Raw genomic sequence first — 14,940 nt, 5'->3', positions numbered from 1 at the left:
AAGCCTCCCCAGCTCTCCCTGGCAGGGTTAGTCACTTGCTCCTCTGGGCTGCCCTCAGACTGTATGTGTATCTATATATACACCTCTCTCAACAGCATTTACCACAAAATTTTGATAGAGTGAATAAACTAGTGGCTCAGGCAGAGGTAGGGAGAAGAGTCAGACTGCCTGGGTTCAAATTCTGGCTCTACTTCCTGCTATCTGAATAACCTTGGGCAAGTTACTTAGTCTCTCTATGATTCCATTTTCTTACCTATAAAATGGGGTTAATACTTAGCACACAGGATGATTTTAAGAATTAAATGGAATGAAATGTTGGAATAGTGCCTACCACATAGTAAACACTAAAATATGTTAGCTGCTAATACGGTTGATGTGATTAATGTCTTACCAGGCACTGGATTCTGACTTTAGCTAGCTCTGTCCTCCTCCCATTCTCCATCACAACATTCTAGTTATGTTTTCCTCCATGGCAGTTATGACCACAAGATAATATATTTATTTATGTATTTATTACCTCTCTCCCCACTAGACTGTGAACTCCTTGAGGGCAGAGAACACGTCTGTTTTGTTCATTCTTAAATTCCCAACACCAAACATAGTGCATAAGCCCAGATCAGGCACTCAAATATTTGTTGAATAAATAGCACATAAGCTGGCACTGTTTGATGTTTGCTGAATAAATTATCCTTACTAAGGGGACTGTCAAAGTTGAGGCATTAGTGCACATGATGTCCTAGCTGCCCCAAAAATTAGTGTGAATTATTAGCCCCCTATATTAGACTCAGCCAAGCCCCACCCCACCTGCCCTTGGCCCCAGTCTAGTTCCAGGAGCTACCCTCAGCTAAAATTAACATAGCCACCAAGATGGCCAGGCCATTTATAGTCTAGCCTTGGAGACAACAGCAACTAGCTGGGTGGGCAAGCAGGACTCTGGCCTCCCACTCCCATTAGGGGTTGATTGAGAAGCCAGCCTACAGTCCACAAATGCTTGGATGCCTCCAAGGCCCTGTTTGGGCTATACTGAGTCAAACCACAGTACCAGATCGGAGGCCTGCAACACCTCCAACACTGACAAGTAACAAGCCCAGACTCACTGGGACTCCTCATGTATACTATGCAGAAAACATTTGGAGTTTCTGGAAGCAATGAGCCCAGAGTCTACAGGAGGTTCCAAGCCAGTTTCAGAAATGCAGCCCCCAAAGTAGCACAGCCAGGCACAGACCTAACACAGCCAAGTGTGCAGACATCAAAGAGCCAGAAGGTGACAGGAATGGCCTCTCCAATGCCCAATGAGAGGGTCTCCTAGCAGAGCACCTGCCTTCACTGCAGGGGCAGGCCTTCAAGATGTGCCTATATATACAACAAAAGAAAAAAAAAATCCAATTCTCTGGCCTCTGCTGAAGACCCCTCCCTCCAGAGGAGAAAAAGCTCTTTTCTTGAATCTCAGCTACAGAGTCACCAGGGCCTGCCTATGTTCATTTAACAAGGCAGAGCCTCAGATGATGGGAGAAGTGTAACACTTAAGTGTCAGAAGTCCTTTCTATAAGACTGAGCACAGGACCCAGTTTTCTTCACTCATAAGAAAAAAGAGTAAGACCACCTGCCCTGCATTCTAATAGGGCTACTGTGAGACTTTTGCAGGAAAAATAGCTGTGTAATTATAAAATATAAACTGTAGAGAACATACAAATTAACTGGATATGTTGAATCCAATTTTTAAAAGTGGCAGTTTTAAGGGCAATTAAAACTCCTGTGTTCTGAGGATAAAGAGCGAATCGAAAACCCCAAGAGTTGCTGGTTGCATAGAAAGCTTCTCCCCATATCCTTCAGCAGAGCCCAGCCCACGGAGTAAACTCTTTGGAAAAAATATGAGTCCCTGTCTGAGTCGGAGACAAAGTTCTACACAGGCCCAAGGGGACAACCTACCAGAACAATAGTGCTGGGGTCCCCAGTTTCCCACAGACCATAACCATTTCCAGCACCTAGGATGTCTCTCTGGGATTTCGTATTATTAAAACAACAGAAACTAATTTTTAAACTGAGAGGAATCAAAGACCAAAAGAGAGTTCTAAGTGTAATAATCAGCATATCCAGGCCTCTGAAATACATTGTGTAGAGGGCTGTCTCCATAAGTTCAAGTCATGGGTGGTTCTAAAGGAACCACACATACACACACACCTTCATATAAGCTAGCTTATGCCTAAAATTCAAAACTTCACCCCTTTAGCTTGTGTCTTCCTTCCCCCCAACCACCAAAAATACTCATTTTATATCAGGAACTCGTATTTAGGGTAAGAAAAGGACATATTATCAATTATAACAGAGACATCACTGGGACAGCAGAAATGCTCCGTAGGTCTGCTTCACAGTTTGACCTACATCTGTCTACTAGTCCTTCCCTTCACAGCCCAGTGAGAACCAAGCTTAGAGCCACGTTTCAGGGGCCAAGGAGACACTGTGTGGAGAAACAGGAATATGCAAGAAGGAACTATCTCCAAAGTAACAGCCTACATGCTACACTCACATAGGACAACCCAGGCCTCTCTTGGAACCCAGCCCTTTGAGTACCTAGAATCATGCACAGCCCAGTTAAGATAGTTAAAAGGGGGTTTCCAAAAAAAAAGGGTCTAGCACCAAAGTGTCTACCAGCCTCTGGACCCATCCATGACTTCCCAGCTCCTATGACCTGCTTCCCTTTCCTCCTTGTATTGACAGGTATCCACTGAGCAGTCCCTTAACTTGAGCATACCTCAGAAAGAGCCCACTCTGCAGCCCACTGCTTTGGGCAGATCACAGTGAGAGGATGAGAGAAATGCGAAAAGAAAATTGAATAACCTTCTAAGCCTTGTGTAAAACAACTGAATTTGAAATGTTCTCTTCTTTTACAACAATACACCAGGGCTCCTGCTGTCTAACAGGGCTCCATGAGTGCGTAGGAAAAACCAGGACAGATAAAAAATATCATAGAATTCCTATCCTTATCAGTCAGAAGAAACAGAGTAAGACAAAAGCGTTCCCAGAAGTCTTATCATAACTGTGTCAAGAAAAGGCCATTTAACTTCCTGGATTCCACAGAAGGATCTGCCTGGGTAATTCAAATGGACACAGCTAAGAGACAGCAGATTACCTAAGGGAAGGGAGGGGCTAGGGTTCCCACACTTGTTGGAACAGAAAGGCACACTTCAACACCAATAGAGTTGGCTCAGCCCTGACTTCCCCTGCCCAACCCAAGCAGACCCAACCTCCTCTGTGCTGCCAAGTGCTGAAACTGGCTAAGAGCGATAGATTTATCATCTGCCCAGGCCATTCTGCCAGAGAGTAGTACTGAAAAGGTGTCTTGGCCTGCCGATCTGAAAGGTGTCCCCAGGAGGCAGATCTCTTCCTACTACCAACAAAAGACACCCTGAGGAAGGATCAGAAATGTGTCTGTTAGAGACAGACACATTAGTCATGGCTCCCAAACAGAAAAAAACTCCTTGAACTCCTGGGAACAGGCAGAGTGCTATGTGTGGGTCCTCCATCAACCGCATATGTAGAAACATAGGGTTCAAGCTGCCCACTCAAGCACCCGCAATTTGAATCAAAGCCCCCAGCCCAGTCCATCCTTGCGGCAGGGCCTTACCTTCAGCAGTGGACTCCTCAGAACTGGCCCCTGGGCCGGTTCCTGTCCCCTTCTCACTGTGACTATGGCTGAGGCTTTGGCTGTGATGCAGGAGGAGCCCCCAGAGGAGCCACAGAGCAACACGCGCGCACACATCCATGACTCCAGGTCTCAGTCAACATGCGCCTGATGTGGATACCTCAGGATCCCACAGGCAAAGCTGGGAGCCCGGTAGCGCAGCCGACGGTCCTAGAACCCCAGGCAAGATGCCCTCGAGGCGCCGCAGCTGTCCAGCCACCCGCGGGCTTGCCTCCTCCGACAGCCAAAGGTCAAGTGCTCCAAGTTTGGGCACGGGAGGAGGGCCAGCGCCTCCAGTCCAACAGTGGGTCCCCTGGCGCTGCGGCGGTCTGAGCACCCTGTCTGCTCAGGCCGCTTCCGGAGAGTTTGGACAGGGTGGTTGTGGGGCTGCTGTCAGCTCCGCAGCTGGCTACACCCCTGCGAGAGGGGGCGGACGGGCGGGATCTCCCGCGGGCACGACAGTGGGGGAGGGAAAGAAGGGAGGGGAAGAAGGGGCACCTGGCCTCGCCCCGCTGAAGAGCAGAGAGCTGTACAGGGTCGCGCAGGGCGTGCGATTCACAGGCCCCCACGGGCGCGGGCAGCTGCAGGATCCCAGGCCTCCTAGGCCAAGGTCGGAGCCCCCTCCTAGTCCCGTGCCAGACGGCCGGCGGTGCCCAGGTTCAGCAGGCGGACGCGCACTGGCCAGGCCTGGGACAGCGGCTCCCCGGCGGGCGGGCGGGCGGCGCGGGGCGGGCCCCTGGCTGGCGGAGGCGTGCTCTCCTGCAGGCCCGCCCCGCGCCGCCCGGCCCCCAACGATGCCGGGGCCCGCCCCAGCGCCGGGTTTATCCCGGAATAACCTGTTGGAGGAAGCCGCCGAGCGCCCCCAGTCCACGGCGGGCTCTTCCAACCCCTAGCCGGGCTATTCTCCGCCAGAACACCCCCTTCCCCTGGCAAGGGTAAGGTCGAGGCCTCTGCTTCCCCCAAGGGGGTCTCTCCGGCGCTAACTGCCGGCTGACTGGCAGAAGGGCCCTGACACGCAGTTGCTCAGGTAACCAAGGCCTACGGCAGTAGGCCCCTGCCCGGATCTCCCGGCCCCGGTGCTGCTCCACTCGCCTAAGCTCTTAGAGCCAGACTAGAAAGATGCCCCTGGCAAAACGACTGCCGCCCCGGGTAGCCTGAGATAACTGCGGCCCGGCAGATACGGCCAAGGACTCACTCCCCGCCCCAAGCTCCCGACCGGCTTTCTAGGCTCCTCCCGCCCACTGCGCCTTGCAGCCAATCAGCTTCCTCCTCTCTGCAGTTTAGGAACCTGCGCGCTTCATCACCCGTGTGCAGCGGTCCCTAACGGACAAATCTGGGTGCTGCAAACAGAACTTGAACTCCGGGAGGCCCTGCCCCTTTGCAGAGGGTTAGGGAGTACAGCAAGGACCCGCCTCGGAGGACGCCTGTTAGGGCCTGCGAGAGGAAATAATGCCAGGAAGCAGAAAAAAATGTCCAAACCGCCATAGGTAAAATTACCCTACACATCCCTTACGTCTGAACTAAAAGGCCCATCTGCCTTCCTGACACCCTCCCCTCCTTATCCAGGCTAACTAGGATGCCTACTCTTAACCCTCAGGGCCCGTTTTCCTACCTGCCCCCCAAGTCCCCTCCCCTTGAAAGGTTTTTATGGGTAGGACCTGTGCCTAGCTCCTTTCTGCATCTCACTCTCCCAGCTCTTTGTGTCTCCTGGAGGAGGTGTTAGCGACTTGAGAATGAGTGGCCCAAGGAAGAGAGAGCTACGCCTGGGCCTCCTTCAACAAAGCCTGCATTTCCTGTTCTCTTCTCAAGTATGCTGTCAGCAAATCTTCACGAAAACCTGCTCTGTGCCCTACCTTGTCCTTGGCACCGTAGGCAGGGGAAGGGATTAGGCCTAGTCCCTTCTCTGTCTGGCAGTGCTAAGCCAGCTACCTGTTCTGTGCAAGCCCTCGGAAGACCGGGAACACGGATTTGCCTAACAGCTGCCTGGCTTAAGGGTTAGGCTGTTGATATAAAAATACACGCCTAACGTCATCTACTACCACTCTCCCAACTCTCTTTTTAAGCTCCAGTCACACTGGCCTTCTTTAAGTTCCTAAAACACATGGAACCTTAGCCACCTCATAGCCTTTGTATCTTCTGTTGCTTCTGCCTGAAACACTCTCCCCAACACCCACCCCAAGATCCTCATATTTCTGGCCTCTCATTCTTCAAAATACAGTTCAAAGTTTCTTCAGAAACTCTACTCTGATCACCCCTCTGGTTCAGAATTGAACTATACATTTATCTGCCTCCCCCTAGCCTATAGGACTGTGAATATTCAGAGGTCTGGGCTTTTCCTTTATTAATCTCTGGGAAAGGAGAATCCAGCTGCAGGCCCTGCTCATAGCAAGTGCTCAGTAAAAACTGGCTGACATGAGTTAATTCGTTTGATCACTCAAATAATTATTGAGTAACAACTATGCACTGGGATATTGGCCAACACAGAAGATGAGACGCTGGCCGAGGTTCAGCTAGACCTATGCTCTAAGCCAAGGGTCTTAAACTCAAATGGCAAAGTAGGCAGATAGTTAATACAATGAGAAAAGTAGGTTGGAGTGATAGGGAGTGGTGGGAACTGTGGCAAACTGTGGTAGGGAGCAGGCAGGAGGGTGACCTCAGTATTGCTTGATCATCTTTAAGAGAAAGTAGAAAACGACTTTTATATGACAGATCCCTTTTTGTAGTATTAGCAATTTGTAAATGCATAAAACCCTGTGTAGGCCACGCAAAACACATTTGCATCCTGAATTAATCACTCAGAGTGCTAGCTTGTCATTTTTGGCTAAGCCAGCCTACCTGCCTGTTCACTCATTTGCCTAAGAGAACAAGAAAAGGAAAGGGAAGCATGCTTAATACAACTTCCTTTCAACTGAACTGCATTATTTCTCTTAGCTACCACATGATGTCTTTGGGAGCAACATAACACATTTGGTACAAAGAATCTGGTCTTGGAGGCAGGAAGTGAAGGTCTTTTGCCAATTCACACCAAGACCTTGAAACTCTTGAAGCCTGTTGCATTTCCTGGGAGCCTAAAATGGTGTCTGGGAACTAAAACTCTAGAATTACTACATGATCCAACAATTCAACTTTTGGGTATATAGCCCCAAAAATTGAAAATGGAGTCTCAAAGAGATATTTATACACCCATGTTGATAGCAGCACTATTTACAATAGCCAAAAGGTGAAAACAACATGAGTGTCCATGATGAGAGAATGAATAAACAAAATGTGGTATACATATATACAAAGGAATATTATTCAGCCTTAAAAAGGTAGGACATTCTACATGCTCTAATATGGTTGAACCTTGAGGACATTATACTTAGTGAAATAAAGTGGTCACAAAAAACAAATCCTGTATGATTCCACTTATATGAGGTACCTAGAGTAGTGAAATTCACAGAGACAAAGTAGGATAGTGGTTGCCAGGGGCTGGGGAATGGGAGAATAGAGAATTGTTTACTGGATATAGTATCAGTTTTGCAAGAAAAGAGTTCTGGAGATTGGTTGCAAAACAATGTGAGTGTACCTAACATGACTGAACTGTACACTTAAAAATGGTTAAGATGATAAACTTTATGTGTATTTTACCACAATTAGAAATAAAAATAAATGGCATCTGGGAGCCAAAGCTATGGCCTGGACATAGGAATAGTCTTGTTTCCTCTCTGCCTCCAAGGTCATGATGTGACATCAGGAGAGTCAGTACCCCTCTGGATGTCAGTCTCTCCACCTATAGGATGGGTAGGTGCCAGATTATTGATCCAGTTCAACTTTAATATTCAACAAGATAGGAAAATCCTGAGAGCTCATGGGTCTTCCTGGAAGAGAAGCTGTGACTCTCATCTCCTTCGCCCCAATGGTGGGTCCTTCTGTGAAAGTACCCTCTGCAAGAACCCCTCTCACCACTACGAGTCTCAGGAGAAAACAGAGAGCTTTTCCCCATCTCTCTGCCTTTTTCAAACCTGTACACCAAAATTTTACCACATGCCTTCCAGGTGTATCTTCTTTGAATCTCTCTTAGGGCCTTGCTCCTAACAGATATTCTGTGGATGTTGGTTAAATCAAATTGGAATAAAAAATCTTATGCCTCTATGCCACTGTTTACAAGAGCTTTCACATCTATTATCTCATCTTTTCCTCAAACGAGCTCTGCTGGATAAGACAGAGGCTATGCTCATTTTATAGATGAGGAAATTGAGGCTGAGGAGATGAAGTGGCAACCACATTACGCTCTCCTCCTTTGGAATTTCCTTTCAATACTTCAGATCTCAGCTTAGGAAAATAGAAGTACACACGCCTTGACCAATGATGACAGCACAGCATGAACCAAAATGAACTTATGATTAGTCAAAAAAATATAAAAGACCCAACTCAAAATTCCCCCTTTCCAGTATAAGAACAAAGGAAAAACTGAAGGAACAAAACAGCAGCAGAATCACAGAACCCAACAATGGACTAACAGGTACCAAAGGGAAAGGGACTGGGGAGGATGGGTGGGCAGGGAGGGATAAGGGGGAGGAAGAAGAAAGGGGGTATTATGATTAGCATGCATAATGGGGGGTTGGGAGAAAGGGGAGGGCTGTACAACACAGAGAAGACAAGTAGTGATTCTACAACATTTTGCTATGCTGATGGACGGTGACTGTAAAGGGGTTTGTCGGGGGGACCTGGTATAGGGGAGAGCCTAGTAAACATTATATTCTTCATGTAATTGTAGATTAATGATAACAAAAAAAAAAGAAAGAAAAGGTGGATTACTCCCTGATAGGATAAAACTAACTAAATCAATGATTAATGCATGCTTTAAATATCCTTAATTTTGATCATTTAAAGGGTGTCAGATGATCAGCTATGGAAATACATTTTTCTGATAATATTCCTTTTCTCAAAAAAAAAAAAGCAGTTCCTGTGTGGTGATCTCCAATAAATTCTTCACAATGGTATAAAGGGCATATCAAAGTGTGGGCAAAGGGTTTGTTTGTGTTTATACAGAGGATCAAAGCCTAATTTGGCTACCCAGAAAACGAATTAAGATACGATATGAAGAACTTCCAACATCAACATTCTCTGGAAGAGTCATTCCAGACGATGATCATCAAAAAACTTCAACAAAGATCCTGGCGCTGTTGCAGTTGTAGCTGGATTCATCCCACCGGTTCCTGGACTTGCCATTGGAATGAAGAAGGAGATATCTAAGCTGACTTGTGCATACAGTAAAACAACAAATTTGACTGGATCTATACTGTCAGAACTCAACCAAGAATTAGGAGAAGTGCAAGTTGCAGCGCTCCAAAATCTTGCGACTATAGACTACCTACTGTTAAAAGAACATATGGGATGTGAATAGTTCCCAGGAATGTGTTGTTTCAATTTGTCTGATTTTTCTCAAACTATTCAAATTCAGTTAGACAATATCCATCATATCATTGATAAGTTTTCACAAATGCCTAGGGTTCCTAACTGGTTTTCTTGGTTTCACTGGATATGGCTGGTAATTGTAGGTCTGCTTTGGTTATGTAGCTGTATTCCTATTATGTTAATGTGTGTACACAATTTAATTAGTAGTTTAAAACCTATACATGCTTATGTTACTCTACAAGAAGATATGTCAAAGAAATAATCAATCTTCCCATGTTTTCTTCCGTCTGCTACTTCTATAGCTTTTCTTCTTCCTTCCTAATTACAACCCTTAAGTAGAATTCGTGCCTCATATCAAAATTACCGAGTATCATAATTCTTCCAAGTGGTAAAGATACCTCAAGACAAATGCTGGTCATAGAAGCCACAGGGCATAAATCTGCAAAGAAGTAAAAAGCTAACCTTTTCAAACAATATTGCTTCTCTCTCACTTACCAACTTTACATTTCCCTGTATGGCCCTGGAAGATGACTGGTTAGCCAGAGACGGGTAAGATTCCTCAAGGGAGGAACAACCTAAGACAGGCACAGTCGCAGGGGGGCCATCAGGTGAGAAATTGGGGATCAACAGAGATGAGGCTTAGAACCTCACCCCCCCCCTGTTTTGAGATAAATCTTCTGCATCCATGGATGTTTTGTTGCCCTTGTCTAGCTTGGATTAATACTTAGTCTATAGGCACAGACCTGATCATCTACATTTGCCCTCTTACAGCACTAAACTAAGTTTTCTACCTTTATCTTGCATCTACCTACCACTTCAGCATTTTATTAAAAATAATAATAATAAGGGAGAAATGTGGGATTCACATATAAATCAAGTATAAAAATCAAACTAATATTCATATTTGACCTGATTGTTTACAGTTAATAATGCATGATCAAAATCGAAAGTTTCTGTGATGACTGCCCTTGCACTGTTCACCATGTAAGAACTTATTCACTATGTAAGAATTTGTTCGTTATGCTTCAGAAGATTGGAGACTGTTGAGAATTAGGCTTGGGGTTGATTAATGATTGTGCATTGAGTCCCCTATACAGAAATTTATTGTTGTTAACAACCATTTGATCAATAAATATGAGAGATGTCCTCTCAAAAAAAAAAAAAATTCCCCTTTCCTTTTTTTGGCACCTCCTTGACTGTCTCTCTAGTTTTCTGCTATACCTTGGAGTATTTGTATAACTGGACTATGATTATCTAATAAGTATCTATCTTCCCCGTTAGCCTCTGAGGTTATCAAGGATTGCTTTTCTTTGATCTTTACATTCTCCCCAGCTAGGACTTTACCCACTACATAGCTGGTACTCAAGGAAATCATGAATGAATGAATAATGTGTGTTCTGTACAGCAGGCTAGCTGTCCTTCCTCTACACCACAGGATTTCTGGTCACAAATAATTTTCATTTGGAAATTGAGAGAATCTTCAGTAGAAGGGTAATAAGAGTCCTAAATCTGCTGCTCAGAAAAGTTTAGGAATCCCGGAGTTTGAGCTGTTATCAGTGGCGCTCCCTGGTGTCCAAAAATAGCAAGTATCGTTATCACTGAGAAGCTGCCTCAGGGTCTTGCGGGGTAGGAAATGAGGAGAGAGATCTTGGCTTTTAACAACTCTTCCCAGGCTAGTTTCACAATGAGAATCATCTCTTCCCAGAATCAGTTCTAGAATTTTACTACCAATGTCCATTCATTCATTTAATATTTACTGAGCACCTGTTCATAACCCTCAAAGAGCTGGGTTTTTAGGGGAAATACATACATGTGAAGAATAATTAGTACTTGATAATGTCTTGAACAGAATTGGTACAGGGTCAGGTGAGGAAGTAAAGAGGGACAAATGACTGCCTAAAGCTGTCAAGAGGGGCTGTGCAGAGAGAGGCTCACAGATGGGGTGAGAGTAAGGGGTTCTGGAATTAGACTGCTTAGATTCACATCCTGGCTCTGTTGTGGGACTCTGGGCAAGCTGAGTGGCTTCTGGAACACAGCAGGGCTGAAGAAGGAAGAACTTCCCAGAGGGGATTATGCCAGATGACTTGGGTACCACCCACTTTGGAGAACCTCAAAGATGCAAAGGTGTCTTGGAGGCAGACAGATAATTGTTGTTCTGTTGTCTGGGAGGTGAGACCCTCCTGGAAAATAGCGCATGCCCTGGGTCCCTCCTCCCACCATCCAGTTAGCTCCTCAGGACCCACCATCCAGTTAGCTCCTCAGAGGGAATCAGGAACGACAGGTGAGAAGACAAGACTCTAGAACATTGTTTCATTTGTCACTTCCACTGTTCTTTCTGCTATCTCCTGCCTTGCCCATCATCTTCCCTGTCACTAAATAGGGCATTTGCTTGCCTTTGGGGGAAGCAACAAAGGGACATGATGAAGGGGAGACTCCTACTTCTATTCCTCAGGTAGGCTGAGAGGGAAGACCAAGGAATCAAGAAGAATCCCAAGAAGGCTGAGTCCCATTCAATAGGGTTTTTAAATGTTTGACTTTATTCCTCTTGGTAGATGAGTGTCTGACACCCACTACAGCCATATCAGAGACAAAGAAGAATGCAGATTTAGGGTTAGCCTGAAGAGGATGGATTGTGACTGAGCAGAAGAACCTTGTGGGCCCATGGTGAGCTATAGGAGTTGGAGCTCAGTGAGGACTAGGCTGGGAAGACACCATGGCAGGGGGAAATCAGTTCAGGGCTTTTCTCCTCCTCCTCTCTGTATCCCCCCTGCTCTATCAGGGAAACTGAGTCATGGGCTTATGGAAAAATTAATGTTTATTTATTGCACCCTGGGCAATCTGCTAAATGCTCCACTTGAACTATCTCATTTAATCCTCATAATCCCACAAAGCAAACAGTATTGTCATTCCCATTTTAAAATGAAACTAAATGTTTCTATTATATGGTCTTACAGCAGTCTATACCTTTGCATAATTACCTGTTTAAGATCTATCTCCCCTGCTAGTTACATCAGGATAGGGACTTGTGGTGTGTGACTCTATACCCAGCCCAGAGATTTTCAATAAATATTTGTTCGAGGAATGAATGAGAGAGATCATATGGCTTGTCAAAGGTCGCAATGTTAAGTGGTACAACCAGGATTTGAATCCTGGACTGTTTGACTCCAGAATCTTCTGTGATTGCCCTATTCTACCCCTACCAAATACTTCCATATGTTGTCTCACTTCTGAATGCCCCAGCTCATTGTCCTTGTCTCTAAGCTGCTTGTAAGCATAAATGTACACCACCTACCAAGAACTCATCTATTCAGGAAAAACAAGCAAGAGAGCAGGAAGAAAAAATATACCATCTGGAACTATGCCCTCTTCAGCTCAGCATCCTTTTCCTCCTTGTCTGTCTACCTGTCTCCCTCTCCTCTGGCCCTACTGGCTCTTCCTACATCTGTGCCATAAAAGTGGCTCCAAGTCACCTGGCCTCTGATGGTCCTACATGCTTTATTAAGGCAACTTTATTCCACATTGTATACTAAAGGCAAACGTGTGCTCAAGCCTACCTGTCCCAGGCCCAGTGGGCGGACACTGATGAATCAGACATAACCTCAAAGGACTTACACTCAGTGGGGAGACAGACATTAGGCACAGATACAATTAACTAGAGCACAAAGCAAGATAACTTGAATGGTTTTAAAGAACTCTGAGCAATATGCTAAATGCATAAGCCTTACCTGCTTAATTATTATTCTGAAGAGTGTATCATAGAAGGTCAGAGCTCAAAGATATCATTGGCTCAAACTCTTGTTTTCCAGTGGAGGAGTCTGAGACCTAGAAAGGAGTGAGGCCTAGCTTAAAGTCTCACTGGCCATTCTGGCTGAATGAAGACTAGATTTCAAGTCTTCTGAAGCATAGCCCAAGTCTCTTTTCTCTTTTTCAGGTAGCTTCACATGTAGCAGTGCCATATCCCACTAGACCATGAAATCTTCAAGGTCAAGTCAGGTCCTTCCACCTAAGCAAACTGAACTAGGGCCTGGCATCCCCAAGACCAAGGGCTCAGGAAATGCAGTCTGCCCCAAGGCTGTCAGTACAGGCTTTTGGTCTACTACACCTAATGTATACCCTGCTTTTACCACTATGCTTCTAAAATTGTTTTCAAATATTTTTTGCAGGAAATTTTTTTTAAATGAATGTTTATCCAGAACTCTGGTTCACAAATTAGATAAAGGTGAACTAAGTCTGGCTGAAGGAAAGAGAGACCAGAGTCCCACTATTTTCCTGCCCTCAATTCCTAGAAAGAGAACTCTAGTAACACAGGTCAAAAACCTTTATTCTGGGACACAATTTTTAATGGCTTCAGATAAGCCATTTTAGAATGTAGTCCTCCACTTAACCTTGTCTTTTTATGGAAACTCACAATCCTTCTTTATCATCAATGCCAAGCACCAGCCATGTGCTCCCAGTAGAGTATGGAGGCAAATCAGATTTTCTCCTTGCTCTTCCTGCTATTCTCTTCTTCACAGAGAGGAGTTTGTCTGAAGTGCTGTGGGGGTGGAGAGAGACCCCCAACTCTGCTGGGAGGGAGGGAGGATGGCCCAGAAGGATCATGTAGAATGAATTGATCTACTCAGCCATTTACCAGTCTGAATCTCACAAAGGCTCTTACTTCGCTGTCCCACAGTATACCCACTAGCTACATGCACTGTTGAGCCCTTGAAATTTTGTCTAGCCATAATTCAGGTGTACTGTCTGTGTAAAGCACACACCAGATTTCAAAGACTTAGTACAAAATAATGTATATTAATTTTCATAATCAATAATTATTCTGTTGATTACATATTGAATATTTTGGATATGTTGGACTAAGCAGAATGTATTATTAAAATTAAACTTACCTGTTTGTTTTTATTTTTTTTTAAATGTTATCACTAGAAAATCTTAAGTTACATAAATACATATACATACATACATATTTCCACTGGACAGCACTGTGTAAGTCTAGCAAATGCATGCATGAGGTGGTGTATGTGTATGTGTGTGTGCACACGTGTATGTTGCTGAAAGGGGGATGATGGCAGCCAGGTGAGGAATAGTTTTTTAAGGCCAGATTGTGAAAGACAGAGTCGATTTTGAATGGCAGTCCATATCATATAGGATCGTCAAGCAGAGGGAAAAGAATGGGCAAAGATCCAACGATAAGGGTAAGCACATTATGTTTAGGGAACTCATTCTTAGAGTATGAATTCTTTTTTTTTTAAGGCATTTGTTGAGTGTTTACTTTGAGCCAGGCATTAACAGCCGGCTTTTTACATCCATTCTCATGTTATCTTCGCTACAGGACGAAGGAGAGAATATTCCATTTTTCCAAAGAAAGAATGGAGGCTCATAAAGAGTAAGCTATTTATTTACGGAGTTGTTCTGCCTGTATCTGGAAATTCTGTTGGAGACAGGGAGCCTGTGTTAAACGTCCCTCAGTTTCCCTCCACAGCGCCTAGCTCTGCATGTGACAAGCTCTCAGAAAGTTTGTGTTGAACGCGCAAGGCCTAGGAGCAGAAGCACCAGAGGGCGCGCACGAGTCTGCCCACCCTCCAGTCCCCAGGGCCCGACAGGATCTCAGGCCTGGGTGCGGCCCTTCATCCCCAAGCAGTTGCGCGCCCTGGCGAGAAGAGGGGGCGAGGGGAGCCCCACGTCTTCCATCCGCCCCGCCCCCTCCCCAGAGCTCAGGCGCATCGAGCTACTAGTTGCGGAACGACTACACGACATCCTGTTTTGGGGGCCCGCGCTCCGCCGGCGCCTCTGCTGATCTTGTCTCTCCCTGAGTGCTGACGCCAGCCTCCCTTCCCCCAGTCTCCGCACCCTCCCCAGGG

General features: G+C 45.6%; 1 protein-coding gene across 7 annotated transcripts in view; it reads right to left on the bottom strand.

Annotated features, from left to right (window-relative positions):
• STIM1 (stromal interaction molecule 1) overlaps window positions 1–14,940 on the bottom strand; it is a 203,824-nt gene that overhangs the window by 188,286 nt on the left and 598 nt on the right. For 5 of the 7 annotated variants that reach the window (XM_037026185.2, XM_073216062.1, XM_037026186.2 and 2 more), the window contains exon 1: window positions 3,626–4,619. The exons of the other annotated variants lie outside the window; for them this stretch is intronic. In XM_037026185.2, coding sequence (XP_036882080.1) covers window positions 3,626–3,764 — 139 coding nt within the window. In that variant the 5' untranslated portion in view covers window positions 3,765–4,619. Of the gene's footprint in view, window positions 1–3,625; window positions 4,620–14,940 lie in introns of those variants that run through there. 7 annotated transcript variants of the gene reach the window in all.

This window comes from Manis javanica, chromosome 11 (genome assembly GCF_040802235.1).
Source record: "Manis javanica isolate MJ-LG chromosome 11, MJ_LKY, whole genome shotgun sequence".
In the NCBI taxonomy this organism is placed as follows: domain Eukaryota; kingdom Metazoa; phylum Chordata; class Mammalia; order Pholidota; family Manidae; genus Manis; species Manis javanica.
This window is presented reverse-complemented; position numbering and strand designations above follow the sequence as displayed.